Source organism: Felis catus, chromosome D4, assembly GCF_018350175.1.
Source record: "Felis catus isolate Fca126 chromosome D4, F.catus_Fca126_mat1.0, whole genome shotgun sequence".
Taxonomy (NCBI): domain Eukaryota; kingdom Metazoa; phylum Chordata; class Mammalia; order Carnivora; family Felidae; genus Felis; species Felis catus.
Window position 1 is genome coordinate 91,925,668 of NC_058380.1, and position 17,124 is coordinate 91,942,791.

At 64.6% G+C, this 17,124-nt stretch overlaps 1 protein-coding gene across 2 annotated transcripts; it reads left to right on the top strand.

Moving 5' to 3' along the window:
• The first annotated feature begins 1,128 nt into the window (after positions 1 to 1,128).
• LOC100533977 (Fel d 7 allergen) lies at positions 1,129 to 15,543 on the top strand. Of its 2 annotated transcripts, none has more exons than XM_019815490.3 (7): positions 1,129 to 1,283; positions 1,569 to 1,699; positions 2,135 to 2,205; positions 2,683 to 2,793; positions 3,528 to 3,626; positions 3,808 to 3,834; positions 15,482 to 15,543. In XM_019815490.3, the coding sequence occupies exons 1-7, from the start codon at positions 1,194 to 1,196 to the stop codon at positions 15,493 to 15,495; spliced, it is 543 nt and encodes a 180-aa protein (XP_019671049.1). In that variant the 5' UTR covers positions 1,129 to 1,193; the 3' UTR covers positions 15,496 to 15,543.
• Positions 15,544 to 17,124: the final 1,581 nt, after the last annotated feature.

Consider the following 17,124-nt stretch of genomic DNA (forward strand, 5'->3'; position numbering starts at 1 on the left):
TGTGGGGGCCACAGCATGGGACACGACTCGACACCCAACCTGTCTGAAGTCTTTCTAAATACGCTATACTTTTCTTGCGATTTACTCTTCAAACCACGAGCTGTTTGGGAAGATTCTTAAGCGTGGATTTTCTCTCTCTGCCACTCTGTTCACCGCGGGCCCTCGCGGCTTGGCGGCCACAAAGGGCACACTCTTTGTATTTCTTCTTGAAATTTGCCGCATTACCCACACGTGGACACTCTGCGGCTCTTCCGGAGCGAGATCCTTCGGCCGTGAGACAGGCCTCTATCGTCTTGCTCTGGAATCTGCTTCGCGCGCACAGCCTCTCACCCCCGCGAGCCTCTGCTCCAGCAGAGGGGTGTGACGTCCCCCGTGTGACCGCGGGTTCCTGCGGCTGCTTGGCCTTCTGGGTTTTGGCCCAGCCTGTCCTCAAGTTCGCGAGGGTCGTGCCCTCTCGGTCGACTGCTTCTTCAGCTGTTTTTGTGCTGGTTCCCCTTGGGTCCCTACTAACGCTTTTCGCCTGAAAGGGGGTCTGTTCTGTCCTGCTCTGCTGTGACGTGGGGCCAGACCAGAGGCGGTGTGTCCCCGGCGGCCTCGCGGGCCGCCTCTGCGTTCTCCGGGCTCCCGATGTCACGTTTGCGCTTGTGCGTGTGCACATCAGACACATCCCCATTTCCGCCTGCCCGTCGTGGTTCTCCCCTTCCACGTCTCATCTGTCACCGCTCCGCGTGAGGTGTCCACGCACACATCCTGCCAGGAGGGTGGACGACCCCTTTGAGTGGTTCCCACACGCCGGATCCTTCCTTCTCGATGCTGAATTTGGGGTCGGGTAGCCTGCCCGGATACAGGAGGGTCTGTGAGACCAAGCCTGCGTCCTCTCTCTGGCGGCCAGCACGCCAGCCAGGCTCGCTTCCCTTCCCGATAGCATCTGCTACTGTGTCTCTGGCCCGTGGCGCAGACCTGACGGGTCCATGGCGGTCACCCAGAGTTGTTCAGTCCTACAATAACGATATTTTATCCGCTTCATTGCAGAATTGGCCACGGTTGATGGCTGGGAGCGGTAGACTGTCCGTGCCAAGCCTCCCGGGGGACCTGGGCCGAAGAGTATAAAGTGTGGCTGTGCGAAGGGCCGGGAAAGCCTTTCGGAGCCCCAGTGAGCACCTGTCGGCAGCCGTGAGCACGTACCCCTAGACATGAAGGCCCTGCTCCTGGCCGTCGGCCTCAGCCTCATCACCGTCCTCCAGGCCCAGGATCCCCCGGCCTCGGGCGAGGACACGATGGCTGTGAGGCTCAGACGGGGCAGGGTGGGCTGGAGGGGGCTCAGGGAGGCATGAGACGTTTCAGGCTCAGGCACTGACCCCTGCCCCTGAGGACCCCCAGGGTGGAGGGCACCTGTGGAGGCTGGCAGCTGGCACCCGGGTGCTGGGCGCCGGCTGGGGAGGGTGGTAGGCTTGGAATTGCCGTGTGCCTCCAGCCCCGGGGGTCGGGAGGGCCTGGGCCCGCAGAGGGGGAGGGGGGCCCTGGGGGGGTGGTTGGCCTGTGTCCCGAAGAGAGGGCACCTTCTGCAGATGTCAGGAAAATGGTACCTGAAGGCCATGATCACAGACCGAGAGACATCCTGGAAGAAGCCGGAGTTGGTGACTCCCATGACTCTCACGGTTCTGGAGGGGGGCAACCTGAAAGCCGAGACCACCTTGCTGTGAGTGTCAGCTGTGGTGGCCCGTGACCTCCCTCAGCAACCCCCCACGTGCACACGCACCGCGAGGCCAGCATCTGGGTGCGGCGGGCACAGGCCACACTGTTGTCTTCCTCACACTCAGCACGGGGCAGCTTTGGGGGGACCCTGCCGTGGGAAGTGCCTCACTGGGGGGGGGGCACCAGGGAGGGGAGAGAAGCCCCAGATGGGACCCCATGGGCTTTGAGGGGCAGCGCTGGCTGATTAGGGGTGAGACACCCACATCCCCTCCCCTGGGGGAGCCCCAGGGAGCTGCCCCACGTGGCTCTGGGGGCCCGGCTGAGACTTGGGGTGGCAGATGGCAGCTGCCCAGTCAGCCGGCCTCAGGCCCAGGGCATCACGGGGCCCTGGCGAGAGGCCACACCCACCGCAGCCCCTCACGTGGCTTCTGTGTTCCAGGACAAATGGTCAGTGCAAGGAGGTGGAACTGATCCTGGAGAAAACCTCTGAGCCCAAGAAATACACGACCTGTGAGTCCTGGAGCCCCCACTGGGCGGTGCTCCACCTCCCCCGGCCCCGGGAGACGGGGCAGTGACATGATTCCAGTGGGGACTCCCGGCCTGAGAAGCCCCGTTCCTATCTGACCCCTAAATGCCTGCCGTCTCCTCTCATCAGTCAGTGTGTCTCACATATATGAACACCAGCCCCCAAGCACTGGGTGTGACAGATCTGTCCCCGGGGGGACTGGTCTGTCCAGAACGTTCCCATTATGGCTGTGCCCACGTCAGGGGTAAGGGCTGAGCTCCCCACGCCCCAACCTCTTCCAGCCCCACAGCCCGAGACTTCTGCATGACCCGGTGTGCAGGGGCTCAGGCCAGTGGGGAGGGACCTGGGGGGGAGCCCGGAGCGCGTGGAGGCCGGGGGGTCTGCTAAGCTGGACCCGGGTGAGCGCCTCTTTCCGGAGAGCCACGTGGCTTCTCCCCGACGTGTGCACTGTCCTCCCGCAGACGGGGGCAAGCGTGTCGTGTACATCGAGCCGACAGAGGTGAAGGACCACTACATTTTCTACTGTGAGGGCGAGATGCAGGGGGAGCAGGCCCGAATGGCAAAGCTTGTGGGTGAGGCTCACACATCCAGGCGCTGCCGGCCTTCCCCTTCCTTCTGGGAGGAGCCGCCGCCTTCGGACTGCTTTTCCGGAAGGGAAGCATTTATCCCCATCCCCAGAGTTTGGGCTTCTGGGTCCCAGCCTGGGTCTCTGCAGTGGAAACCCAGAGCACAGGGACTCGAATGTCACAAATGTCACGGGGCAGGCCCCGCTGTGCATGGGGACAGCTCCGCTTCCGGGCGTGGGGGGGAGAAGAGCTCTGTGCGCAAGGGGGCCTGCCCGGGAAGGAAAGGCCAGCTGCCAGCCTTCATTCCCGGACACGTGGCTCAAGGAGGCATCGGGAGGTCGGCACCACCCCTGCCTGGTTACAAGAGGCCCCGAGAGGGTCTCCTGAGAGCTCCCCGTGGCCCAGAGCTGCAGAACGTCAGTGCCGCGGGACTGCCTGGGCCCCAGGACCAGAGAGGCCGTGCGCTTCCTCTGTGGCGAGAGGGTCCAGCGGCTGGGGCGGGGGATCCCCAGGGTGTTTGTGAAGAGTGTGCTTCCTCCCGGGTCTGCCGCTCGGGCTCCTGCCAGGAGGCCACAGCATCGCGGCTCTGCCTTTCCGGCCACACTCTCCCCCCGGCCGAGGGCCCTCCGGTCCAGCCCCCACGCGGGTGTGGGGCCTCCCTCCGCGCCCAGGCTGGGGTAAACACAGCAGCGCCTCCGAGTCGGGCCCCTCACCCTCGGATCGCCTGGTTGCACCCACAGGAAGAGACCCCGAGAGCAACGAGGAGGCCTTGGAGAATTTTCGGGAGTTCTTAAGAGCCAAAGGATTCAACCAGGAGATCTTCTCCCCCAAACAAAGCGGTAGGAAGGGCGGCTTTGCCCGGTGCTGCCCGCTCGCCCGCACGGTGGATGGGGACACACTGCGTCTCGTTTTGGCTTGGCTCTCTCCGGGGTGGTCCGAAACCTTGGCCGGTGAGGGGCCTGGGGCGCTGACCGACTCCTTGCCATCTTCTGAATCACGTGTGTTTCCTTCCGTCCACAGACACCTGCCCTCCCGGGACAGATCAGGGTAAGTGAGCGGCTGCAGAGCACGCCTGCGAAAGCCACCTTGTTGCTGGGGGGATTTCAAGAGGCCATCTGGTCCGCCCCCCACCCTGGATCCCCCCTCCCAGGCCAGGCAAGGGGACTCCCTGCCCCTGGAGTCATCCTGGCATGTGGGCGTCGCCTGCACATTCGGTCTCATCGGGTGAGCCCCTGGGCACTTAGGGAGTCCTTTCCGGACGGCGGGCAGGAGACAGACCTCCCGACATGCCCGTGCGCTGGCCAGCAGGTGCGAAATCCCTCCTCGCCCCTAAACGGTCATGGTGACTCTGTTTACCCAATGACTCGCTTAAAAGGTTCGGAGATACGGCAGCCGTGTGCAGGGTACTTCAGCTTTCCTGGGTCTCTCCCTGGAGTTTTAGGGACTTGCCTCAGCGTGCTGGCAGAGTCAGGATCCAGACGTCTTCCCGGTTCCTCCTCTGCTCTCCCCCATCCTTGGACTGAAGCTGGCTTGTCACATGTTCACACCTGGCCTGGGAGCCTTGGGGACAGCCCCTGGGAAGCTGCCCCTTCTGACTGTTCAGGCCCAATGGCTGGAGCCCCCCGTGGGCCCACACTTGTACCCCACAGCGGCCCCCCATGAACCCGCACCTGTACCCCACAGAGGCCCCTGCCATGGGCCCACACCTGCACCCCACAGTGCCTCCCCCCAGGCCTTCCCCCCGGCCTCACTGACACCCCCTCCTTCCAGAGCCGGAGGTGTGAGGAACGGATCCACTGCAGCCCCGGGGCGGCACCACCAGGACCCTCTGTCCTGCAGGACATGGAAGGAACCCCTGCCCACCGGACCTGGGCTCGCCCCTCCCCTCCTGCCGCCCTCCCCTCCCCCGCCTCCTGCCCCACCCCTCTCCTGTCCCCACATAAAGAGCTTGCTTCTGCAATCACTGCTGACTGTGCCTGTGTGTGGGGCCCCTCGCGTGGGCTGGGGTCAGGGAGGGCGGCCAAGCCAGGCAGGGAGGACACGAGGGCACCCGGCGTCCTGGTTCTCAGTGGCGGTGGTGCCGCGGCCCAAGGGGCGTGGGGGTGTGGGCGGAGGGGTGGGGGTGCGGCTCTGCCCAAGGGTCCGGTGGGGGCTTCCCGCGGGGCTGACATCACAAAGCTCAGGTCCTGGGTGGTCCTGAGGTTGGGGGTGGGGGAGGTCCCGGTCCACGGGGCTGCACGAGTGAGACTCGTCAGGCTCGGAACAAAGGGGAGCGTCTGCCCCAGGTGGGCATTGGTCCTGTATCCGGGCAGCCTGCACGGGGCAGCAGGGGCCGGGGGGACAGCAGCTCAGAGCAGGGGTGCGGCTGGGGCCTGAACCTCGTCAGGGCCAGCAGGCCAGCCCCCGCTTCTTAGGCTGGCTGCCACACTTCACCTCCCACGGTCCCCTGGGGCCTGGAAGCTTGTCAGGTCCCGGGAGCAGAAGTACGGACTCAGACACCTTCAGGGCTCCTGGTGCTTTATAAGATTTAAAGATTCCCCAAGGACACTACACCACAGAATGAGACACAGCGACACTCGGACATGAGAAGGGCAGTGGCTACTCAGCTCTGAACACAGAGGACGGCCAGCAGGGCCAGGCAGGGGCTTCGCCCGGGGCCGGGAACCAGGGCTGGAGCTGCAGGGCCACTCGCGTGCTGCACGTCGGGTGGGCCAAGCCGGCTGCCGGGGCTCCCTGCAGACGGGCGCTGGCAGCGCCGGGGGCCCCGGGGTGTGCACGCCATCCAAGGGCCTCCTTGTAGCCGCTGCTCTTGACGCCCAGCTCCAGACCCAGCAGCCCAGCTCCCAGGTCACGTGTGGCAGGCGCACAGGGGTGTCGGGCAGTTTCTCTGCTTTACCGCACCCGTGGGGCCTCGGGAGCCGGCTCGGAGCCCCGGGGGCCATCTGGGGGTGTGCGGTGTCCTGACTGTCCAGCCCTCTGTCCTTCAGGGCACCCCTCAGGGCACCGCTTGCGTAGTTTCCGTGGCTCCTCGCGGGTCTCAGTCCCTCCGCTTCCTCCTGCTTCCTGGGCAACACCAGACACACCATGGGGACCAGTTCCTTGTCCCTGGGGAGTTTGGGGAGGACATCAATTTAGGACACTGTGTGTCCCTGGGGACACCCCCCCGTGGGGACAGAGGACGTGCTGCTGACGCAGCTCCTGGCCAAGGCTCTGGCTTGGAGGGACGGCCACCAGGCTCCTGGAGGTGGTCCCAGGCCTGCGTCCTCAGACTGGCCCAGCTGACGGGCCGGTCAGCGCCTCTGCCCAGGCCCCAGGCATAAGGACCTCGGCCCATAGCACACAGTGTCGCCCGCACGGGACCTTCCTCTGCCTGGGATCAGACCAGAGCCGTCCTCAGCACGGCCAGAGCCTCAGCAAGACCTCCAAGCTCTGTCCTGGGCACCGCGTCACGTGGGGAGGGGCATTTTGGAAGAGGGGGTGTCCCTCAGACTGGTGGTGAAGGAAGAAGAAAACCAGTGGCCGGGTCTCAGGGCTTCCGAGGGGCCCGGGGATCCACAGGGGCCCCGAACACCGTCCCCGTTCTGGGTGCGTTTCCACCGCTGCGGGCCTCTCAGCTTGTGAGCGGGGTTGCCTGGGGCTGCAAGACACGTGACCTTGGGCACCTGCTCGGAGTTGGCGTCTTACCCGAACAGTGGAAACCTTGCGCCCGGACAACCCATTGTCCCCGGATCCCCGTAGGTGCCCGTTGACCTGCGTGTCTCACCCAAATGGTGGGATGTCACAAGGGGTTGGAAGGGGACAGCAGGTTGCCCCTTGACTCCCCCCCACCAGTGACGCTGACTCCCCCCAAGGCAGTCCCTGCCCTGCCGGCCGCTCTGTCGCCCCCAATCCTCAGCGACTACAGTTGTGCTTTTGTTCAGGAAGGGTATTTCCAGCAGACGGGATCCTGGGTGGGCTCCTTCCTTCAACACTTGACAGACATCGGCCCACGTCTTCCGGCCCCGGGGGCTTCCCGGCAAAACGCCACGGCCTTCCCGATGTCACCTTAGCCCGCATCTCCGATGTCACATTTGGGTTTGAGCCTTCCCAGTGTCCCTCCCTTGGGGGTCCCTGACCTTCTGTCTCCGTCCCTCATGGCTTTTAAGAAAATCTGGGCACTTTCCAAGTATTGTTTCTTCTACCGACTCTCGGCCCGGCCCGCCCCACCCCTCCTGGAAGGCGATTACGCTCGCTCTGGACACTGGCCCCCCGAGACTGTTTTGGTTTTCCATATTTTTTTCTCTCTACTCCCAGGGTTGCCTTATTCCTCCTGACGCGGACTCAAGTTCTCCGCGGCTCCTGTGTCCCTCCGTCGGCCTTGGCCAGTGCGTTTCCACGTCAGCTATTGGAACGTTTAGCGTTAGGGGCCCCCGTCTCCCGCCGGGCTCGCCTGTGTTTGCGTGGGTCAGCAGCACGCTTTCCCCTGCAGCCTTACGTGTCCTTAGAACACGGCCTCAGCCTCCTGGTCCGCAAGCCCCGTGTACCTCGAGCCTTTCTCTTTAGAATGGGTTGTATGCGGGGCGCCCGGTGGCTCAGTCGGTTACGCGTCTGACGCTTGATCTTGGCTCAGGTCCCGATCTCGCGGTTCGTGGGACCGAGCCCCGCGTTGGGCTCTGGGCCGACGGTGCGGAGACCGACTGGGACTCTGTCTCCCCCTCTCCCCGCCCCTCCCCCACTCTCACACGCTTGTGTTCTCTCAATCTCTCCCTCAAAATAAATAAACTTAAAGAAAGCAGAATGGGTTGCATTTTCCCGTTTCCTCGTCGGCTGAGTAATTTCGGGTTGCCTCCTGGATTCGGGGAACGTATGGTACAAATTCTGGATTTGGTGGCGCTCCTCGGAAGAGTGTGGACTTTGCCCTTGCCAACAGGCGCCTCCCCTGTCTGAACCCAAGCTGCACAGTCTGCCTCCCCTGCGTGGTGGCAGGTTCCTCTTTCGGCCCTAGCTGGGCGGCACGGGGTCTGCCTTGCCCGTTCCCGTCGTAGGGTGAGCCTGAGACTCAGACAGTTCACGTGCAGCACTTGGGGCTCTCGCTCTCTGGCTGCCTTCTTTCAAGGGTTTCCAGCAGCCGGAATTGCCCAGGACTCTGTCCCCTGGTTCTTCAGGCCAGGAGGAGGGCGGGGCTTCTGTGAGCGCCGCACCTGCTCCGCGGGGCTGAGAGAGAGCAGAGAGAATGGGGAGCGAGTGCTGTGACTTCCGCGCCCCTCGGTGCCCTCAGAGAGTGGTCTCGGGGCTCCGTCCAGAGTAAATAACGCTCCCTGAGCTGGCGGGCAGGTGGGAGGTGGGGGGTACCACCATTTGGTAACGGAACTGCCCTTGATAATCCCAAGAGAAGACGGTGTGTGTGAGCTGAGAAACGGCCAGAGTCCCCCAATCCTTGCTCTGCCCTGGGAGCGGATGTTCCCGCGGTCTGGGAAATCTGATGGGCTTTGTACACAGTCACCACGAGGAGAGGACAGAACGTGAGTGTCCCAGGGGGGGATCCCGTGGCGTCAGACCCGCACACTTCACTGGCAGCTCGTCCCCCCACCAGGCTGGGCTGACCCAGGGCCCGAGTGGGGGGCCGTGCTGCTGTGCCTCGGGCTGCTGTGGGTGTGCTCCTGCCCCAGGGAGAGCCCAGCCTCTGTGCCCGGGCCCGGGGCAAGATGAGCGGGGCCCCGGCATCGCGGCCGGCCCCCACGCCCGCCTTCCACAGTCAGACACGCTCGGCCCCGGGTCACGGCCTCGGACGCCTCCGCGGCTGTACCATCTTCTCGTCTCCAGGCTACTTGGTGGCGGTGCTGACCCTGACCACGGTGAGCGGGCAGGCTCGTCGCATCCAGGAGGGCGGGAAGGGGCGCGTCTGGGCCGGGGGTGCCCTGGCGGCTCCCCTGCTGGGGGCTCCCTGCCTGGGGACCGTCATGACAAGACAACCATAGTCACCAAGGCCTGGGAAGGGCTCAGACCCGGGGGCTTGGCCCCCAGAGACACGGGTGGGGCTGGCCCCTGCAGGCAAGCGGCCTGGAGAGAGAAGGGAACCTGGAAGCAGGACGGCAGCGGGAACCGTTGTGGCCACAGGGCCCACAGCTTGTCTGGCTCCCCTCCCGCGTGGGGTCCAAGCGCCGGGCCCGTGGGCAGAGGGCGGGGGAGGGGGCGCCCAGCTTGGGGGGCTGCCTTCTCCCCGCTCCTCTTCTGTCTCGAGATGCTTGGCCCGTAAGCAGGATGCCCAGCGGAGTTCACGCACTGGAGGCTTTACAGGGGTTCCACGGGGACCCTGGCCCGCCGGCCCCAAGCCCCACGAATGTCTCTCCCCTCCAGCGCAGCCGGCCCCGGGAGGGGTCCCGGGCCTCCTCTCTGATGTCTGTGTGGTTCTTGCTGCCGTTAGTGCCCGAGCCCTGCCACCAGTCACTAATTCCTCACGTGACGCTTTGTTCAAAGGGCCGTGTGGTCTCTGTCTCCCGATCACCCCGAGTGACAGACACGGGACCCTTTCTCTCTTTCACGCTCAGAGCAGTTCTGGGGTCTCAGCCTCTCCGAACGAGAGCACGAAGCAGTTCCCAGCCGGGCTTTGAAGCTGCCCCCAGCTGCCCGAGCCGCCTCGCGAAGTCCCGACCCTGGAGCGCGCACGCAGACCGATGAGCTCCGCTCCATTCAGCACGGAAGGCAGCTCTCTCGGGGTGACCCCTTCCGAGTCCATTCCTGCACGGCGCCTCGGCAGAGGGGGTCCAAGGGCAGGAAGTCGGGTGCCCCCGGGCAAGGGCAGAGGGGCTGATCGTGCTCGGGGAGGACCAGGGGGCGGGAGGCAGGGCCGCGGTCCTCACGCTAACTGGACTTCATCGGTGTCCCAATCGGGGGTCGGGGGCCTGTCCCCTCCTCATGCCCCCCCTTGCACAGGACTTGGCAGGGTCTGAATTCAGCCGCCGACGCAATCCCGCAGCCCACGCTGTCGCACGGGGGTCCGGTTTTCCTGCGCCTCCGCCCGGACGCCTCGAGAATGAACATGGGGCGAAGGCCCTCACGGAACCAGAGCTCCAAAGTTCGACGTCCCCTTTCTGAAAGCTGCAGCCAGACGGCCGCTGGTCCCACGTTTCCGGTCAAGCTGGGTTCCCGAAACCTAGCTTCCGACGGGGGCTGTGTCCCAACGAGCCAGCAGAGTCATCCGAGGGACTGTGTCACTCGGTGCCGACACACCGGTGCCCCGTCTTCTACCGAAGAGGTGGCCCCGCCTGTCTTCTGGGCAAGCACACGCACACACGCGGAGACCCTGGGAAAACCGATTCCAGAGGACCCACCTCCCAAGGGGCTGGAGGAAGAAACCCAGCTGGAAATGCTGTGCCTTCGGGTGTTGGCCCAGAAAGCGATAAGGGAGCGTGCTCCCCGGCGGGGCGGGGGGCGGGTGGGTGTTTGCTCCCCACCTCAACCCGTAGCATTTTGAAGTACGGTTCTGTGAACATTAACTCACGTGGAGACCCGCGTAGCCAAGTTCAGGACGTAGAGCAGCTCTGTCCCCTGAAACTCCCCACAAAACCTCCCTCCTGCTGGGTCCCCGACCCCTGCGACCACTCACCCCTCCTCCACACCAGGAGCTTTGCCTTTTCTAGAACGTCACGGAAAGGGAACCACACGGCACGGCGCCCTTGAGCCTGGCTGCCGTTGCCACCCACAGGGCTGTCCACTTGGTCCACACCTGACTCAGTTCGTCGTGCCAGTCCATCGCACGGGCGGCCCGGGGTCTGCTCGAGCCGCTCGAGGTGAAGGCCTGTGGGGCGTGTCTGGTTCTTAGCAATTACGGCTGGAGCTGTCACGCGCATTCGCAGACGTGTGACTCTGCGTTCTCTTCTCTTTTACGTGCAGACCTGGGAGAGGTCACCGGGTCGTACGTAAGGCTAAGGGTATATTCCGATCTGTGAGAAATCGCCGAGCTGTTCCCCGGAGCAGCTGTGGACCAGGGTCCTGCTCTCGGCCATCCTCTCCGCCACTCGGCATCCCGTGCTGCGGACGGTATGAGTTGCTGTCACCTCAGGGCCGGCAACCCTCACCTTCGCTCCCACGGCCCTTTGCCGCCCGGATGTCCTCTTTGGGGAAGCGTCTGTTCCAGTGTTTTGCTCATTTTTATTGGGTCATTCACTTTGTTACTGTTGAGGCTTGGAGTGCTCCATGTGGGTTTTTTGGGGGCAGGGGGATTATGAAATCTGCAAACACTTCTCCCAGGGTGCAGCTTTATTTTAAAGAATTCTCTTGAGGGGCGCCTGGGTGGCTCAGTTGGTTGAGCCTCTGGCTTCCGCTCAGGTCATGATCTCACGGTCCGTGAGTTCGAGCTCCGTGTCGGGCTCTGTGCCGACAGCTCGGAGCCTGGAGCCCATTTCGGATTCTGTGTCTCCCTCTCTCTCTCTGACCCTAACCCACTCTCATTCTGTCTCTGTCTCTCTCAAAAATAAATAAACATTAAAAAAAATTTTTTTTAATAAAAAAAATAAAGAATTTTTATTTGGAATTTGCAGAGCAGAAATCTTGCATTTTGATGACCTCCAGTTTGCTAATCTGCCTTTCTGACATGGTGCCGATTCACCTGACTCCAAGTCATGCAAATTTCTCCTAAATTGCGTTACACAAGGCCTATGACAACTGAGCTGGTTTTGTAAAGGAGGGAGTGAGGCTGACGTCAAGGCTCCTTTGTTTGCCTGTGGATGTTCCATTGTTCAGCACCTTTGTCGAACAGCCCACAGGCCCTGAGGTGTGGCCCGTGCCTGGTTCTCTGTTCTGCTCCATTGACATGACGTGTCTGTCCCTTCTCACACCCACATGACACCTGCAAATGGAACGTGGCATCAGGTGACATCTTATCTGCCTTGAGGGCTGGGCCCACACCCTGCCGTGGCCTGCCGGCGCCCCTCAGCACCCCCGAGTCTGCAAGCCTCAGCAGGGCTGTGGACACAGGCCGTCCCACGCCCCCCAGCGGTGTCCCGATGTCCCGGCTCCTTGTCAGGATGGACAGCACCAGCGTCTCCACAGAGCTGGGGCGTCAAAGGGTCCGGGGAGCCCTGTCTTTTCTGAGACCTGGAAGGGCCCGCCCCTGGGAGAAGGTCAGCACAGCAGGGAACAGGGGAGCCTTTCTCAAGGCCTGGACCTGCCTCCTGGTCTCGGGTCTAAAAGGGCACTGGGCCCGCCCCTTCCCCACCCCTGGAAGGCAGCGCTCTGCTCAAGAGCACCTTTCCGGGGTAATTACTGGGGAATGACAAGTGACACGTTCAGTTCCATCACCCAGGGGTCACTGAGGGCGTGTGGGGGAGGCGCAGCTCGTGCACAAAGGCACAAGGTCTCCTCTGTGGGGTCCGCTATACCCGCTGCGGCCCCGGCCTCCTGCCGAGGCCAGCTCCGGGCCCCAGGACAGACGCTCCCGCCCAGGACCTGCTGTGGTCCTGGAAAGAGCACGGGGGTCCTTACTCAGAGGGAAGCGGGGGTTCGGGCGCTGGGTGCGGGCTCTGGGGCCCGCGCCTCCCACCCGGCCAGTGTGAAATGGAGACAGTGGGCAGCAGGCAAGGCTGAGGCTGCCGGGGGAGGGCAGGGCCACTCTGGGCAGGTGGCCGTGAGCAGGGGAACCGAGGCCCTGCTCTCAGGCAGCCTACTTCTTCTAGGAGAAGCTGGCAACAAATGAGAAGGTGTGCAGGGTCATTCTGGAGAGGGGGGCGCGTGCTGGGCTGGATGGGGCCCCAGCAGACACGCCCGCCTGGGGGCTGATTCAGACGCAGGGTCTTTGCAGATGCGATCGATTATGTCACAGACCGTGAGACGAGGTCATCCTGGACCGAGGGCTGCGCACCGAGGGCTGGCGTCCAGAGGAGAGAAGACGGGGATTGGGGACAGAAGACACGGAACGACGGGCACACAGCTGGGGCGTCCGGGAGCCGGGAGAGGCGGCAGGGACGACCCCCCACCCCCGGAGCCTCGGGGGACAGGACGAGGTGGGGTGGGGGTGGGGGCTCAGCCCTTCCACACCTGGATCTCAGACTTCTGGCCACCCAGGCTTGGTGACCACGTTTCGGTCGCTCCTGAGAACCCAGGAAACGGACAAGTGTCCTACAGCAGATCAAGCAGGAACATGATGTGCGGGGAGGGAGGGGGGCGTTCCCAGAGCGTGTCTGGGGGCCTCCCCAAGGAGGCGTCGTTGAAGCTGAGCCTGAGGCCCAGAACAGGTCCCTTATGGGACAACCAGGGTGGGATGTGGCGGGTCCAGGAACAGCAGGTCCAGGGGACCGCCGAGGTGGCGCGGGCAGGCCCGGGCGGAGCCAGGTGAGCCGTGGGGAGGGGGCCTGGGGCTCAGGAGCCGCCCCACTCACTTCCCACCGGAGGCTCCGATACTGACAGTGTGTCCCCGCCCATTCAGGGACCTCCTGCTCCGAAGCACAGACCCCCTGCGACCCACCGCCACTGGGAATAGGTGACCCGGGGGAACACGGGGGCCTGAAGACTTAATGAGCTGTCATCCCAGATGATAGGCTCTCCCTGCCAGCTGGCGGTGGGTCGCAGGGGGTCTGCGCCAAGTCCCCGGGACCCAGCCTCTACACCCCGGCCCGCCCTGAGCCCCAGAGACAGGCTTGTCTGGCAGCCGTGACCCTCCCCAGGCTACGGTCAGAGAAGCGGGAAGAGTCAGGGCCAAAAGGACCTCCATTTCGTCCTCAGCACCCTTGGAGATGAGGGTGTGGCTGAGGGAACGCGCTAGAATCTGGAAGGGACTGGGAGCCCCGGGGGGTGGGGTGGGCAGGGGACCCCTGGGCGGCCTCAGACGGGCTGGGGGACGAGCGACCGGGTGCTGGTTGTGTCTGCTGGGGCCCGTAGGTGGAATTATGGGGGTGTCGCGGTCGGGGGTCTGGCCACACGTGTGGCAGTGCCTGCGGAGGGCACACGTCTTTCAGACCTCGGGAAAGTGGTACTTTAACGCTCTGGTGTCGGAGGCGGGCTTCCCAATGGCCGAGGTGACCCCTGTGCCCTTCTCGGTGCTGGGCAGCGGCTACGTGACGTCTCCTTGACGCACAAGTGAGTGGCCTCTCCTTCCCGTGGCCTTAGTCCCCACTCGGGGCCCTCCTGCCCTGCTGTGGGCGTGGGGTGACACTAACGCCCACCGAACCCTGGAGGTAGAAGGGCCCCAGGCAGGGCAGGAGTAGAGGCCTGGTGCGTCCCCCCAAACAGGAGTGGACATCGAGCCCTTGCCCACCTGACTCCTGCCCTCCAAGACCAGCGGCCGGTGCCACACGGTGGAGTCTGTCCTGGAGAAAACCGCTGTGCCCCGCGAACACAGAACCTGCAGGGCGTGGGGGGGGGGCGGTGCCTCATGCCCTCCAGGTCTTCCCCCTCCCCCGCGGCCCTGGGTCAAGTCCTGTGCCCAGGAGGGGGCAGGCTCGGGACTTGAGTCCCTGGTGCTGGGGACCCCGCTCCTGGGGCTCAGGTCTGGGGTGGAGCCCAGGGGGCCTCCGCCAATGTGCCCCACCCTGCGACCTTTCGCGGTGTGGGGCGTGAGCCACCTGCACGTGGAGGGACGCCCGAGGGGACACCCGTGAAGGGCCACCTCATGTTTTACAGCGAAGGGCGTTTCCAGGGGCAGAGGTTCAGCACAGCCAAGCTCATGGGTATGTTTCCCGCCACCCCCACCCCGACTGCTCCCGGGCTGTGCCCCCTGACACCTCGGCTCGCCTGCTCACCCCACCGCAGGTAGAAGTCCTGGTGTCCCCCCGGAAGTTCTGGAAGCATTTAAGAAATTCTCACAGCGCAAGGGATTGCCGCAGGAGAGCGTCTTCAAGCCCGTCCAGACGGGTGAGAGGATGGCCCGGCCCGTGTCCCCTAGGTCCCCACCTGGACTGCTCCTTGGGGGAGACATAGGTGCAGTGACGTGTCTCAGGGGCTCCAGGGGCCCCGCTCTTGGGTCTTTGTTGCCGGAGCGTGAGCGGTGCTGGGGTCGGGGCCCTCGGCTGGGGCACCTTCCCATTCGGTCTCCTTCGTTTCCACAGAGAGCTGCGCCCCGCCCTGGTGATTGGGGTGAGTGACCCCTGGAGAAAAGTCCTGTATTCGATGGGATGTCAGGTACCCCAGGGGCACCCCAACCTGCAGACAGGAGGGACCCGGTGTGGGCAGAGCCTTCTCTGCCCTGAGAGCCCCCTCTGGGGCCTGCTCATCGCCTCGGATATCTGTCCCCAGGTGTCACTCAGGGACATTGAGGGACTCCTTTTCTTTCTCTGTCCACTGGCTTCATATGTGGAAGTCGGGGCCAGGGGCCCAGGGTCTGCCTGATCACACCCGGCCCACCCAGAGAGAGCTGCCAGGCCACCCTGATTCAGGGCAAGCTGTCACTTTCCCCTCCTCCCGCATCCCCTCTGCTGCCCTGTCACCAGGACCTCTGTCACACGGCTCACTAATACTGGAGCCAGAGGTGCCGTGACCCGCCTGAGGCCCCCAGATCTGCCGGGAGCACAGCCAGATGAGGACGAAATGGGGCTACTTTTGAGGTCCCACCGTGGCCCAGGCCCTCGTGCACACAGAGCTTTGGCTGGGGGCAGGTGGCAGAAGGACCCTCCCCCTCTGCTCAGACTGGCTCTGCAGCAGCCCCCCTGTGAACCCACGCCTGCACCCCACAGTGCCTCCCCCCAGGCCTTCCCCCCCGGCCTCACGGACACCCCCCTTCCAGAGCCGGAGGCGTGAGGAACGGATCCACTGCAGCCCCGGGGCGGCACCACCAGGACCCTCTGTCCTGCAGGACATGGAAGGAACCCCTGCCCATCGGGCCTGGGCTCGCCCCGCCCCTCCTGCCGCCCTCCCCTCCCCCGCCTCCTGCCCCACCCCTCTCCTGTCCCCACATAAAGAGCTTCTGCAATCACTGCTGACTGTGCCTGTGGGGCCCCTCGCGTGGGCTGGGGTCAGGGAGGGCGGCCAAGCCAGGCAGGGAGGACACGAGGGCACCTGGCGTCCTGGTTCTCGGCGGTGGTGCGGCGGCCCAAGGGGCGTGGGGGTGTGGGCGGAGGGGTGGGGGTGCGGCTCTGCCCACGGGTCCTGTGGGGGCTTCCCGCGGGGCCGACGCCACAAAGCTCAGGTCCTGGGTGGTCCTGAGGTTGGGGGACAGGGGTGTGAGGGTGACAGGTTTCAGATGTGGGGACACACGCAGGGGGGATCTCCTGGCCCCCCAGCTCCCCGCTGGCTGGAGACCGGGCAGGAGTGAGGGCAGCAGGACGTTTCCCCGGGCCCACAGATGGGGGCAGCCGGACACTGGGAGCCCAGCCGGGGCGCCCTCTGCTCCTGCCCCCTCCCTCCGGGCCTGGCTGGACGTGGCCGCCGGGAGGGAGCCGCTGTCTGAACGCCCTGGAGCCAACCCTGCGGGCTCCCAAAGTCACTGGGCAGCTTTGCATCCAGAGGCCTGACACACAGCCGCGGGGGCCAGCGTCTCCCTTCTCCTGGCGGGAGGGTGAAGCCGGCCCGGCTCCCCTGAGGCAGGGAGATGAGGGCAGCTCCGTCCACGCAGGGTCAGTGCGGCTTCCCACGTCGCGGGCATCCCTGGGCCTCTCCGGGACACAGCCGGCCCCAAATGCAGACTGCGGGGGCCCAGGCAGGAAACACGGGGCAGGGGTCCCTGCTGCGTCCAGAAGCAGTGCCTGAGGGCCCGGCCTCACTGGCCTTGGCCTTGCATGTCTGGCTCTCTGTAATGACAATGCTCCTTACCCCCTTTCCCTGCAAAGACACGAGGCCCTCAAGCTGGGTACCTGGCAGGGAGGCCCCTTGGATGCCGCCCCAGCCACACGCTCCTGTCCTGAGGTTCCAGGCCTGTCACCATTTATCTACCTGGGGCTGACCTGTCCCTAAGCAGCTGGTCCTTCTGCCGTGGCTGCACCAAGGCCCAGAGAAGGGGCTCCAGGGAGCCGGGGCCGGGGGCTCAGTGTCTGTAATGGTCTGGGGCTGAGACTCAGGGTGGGGGTGTAAGGTCTGACAGGTGACAGTCCCAGGAGGCCTCCCTCCAGCTGGAGAACAAGGAGGTGGGGGGCCCGTGCCCAGCTCCTGGGGAGCTCCTGGGTAGCCTGGTCTCCGGGTCCCCGGTGGGGGAGGAGGCAGACATCCCGTTGGAGGTATTTTCCTTTCCAGAAAGCCAAGCCCAGCACCTGCCCGAGCACCGTCCCCTCCCCCATGACCCGGGCCTGCATGAAGGCTGGACAGTGGTTTGCAGGGAGGCCCAGACCCAGGAGTGTCCCAGGGAGGACAGTCACCGGTGAGATGGGGCGGAACAGCGAGATCTTCACGGAGTCCTATAAACTGCACTTCCCGTGGGGCCCCCCTATGCTCCCT

Coding starts and splice junctions, on each gene's coding strand:
- LOC100533977 (XM_019815490.3), top strand. CDS start 1,194: ATGAAGGCCCTGCTCCTGGCCGTCGGCCTCAGCCTCATCACCGTCCTC. Junction 2,206..2,682: donor GCCCAAGAAATACACGACCT/GTGAGTCCTGGA, acceptor GTCCTCCCGCAG/ACGGGGGCAAGCGTGTCGTG. Junction 3,627..3,807: donor CTTCTCCCCCAAACAAAGCG/GTAGGAAGGGCG, acceptor TTCCGTCCACAG/ACACCTGCCCTCCCGGGACA.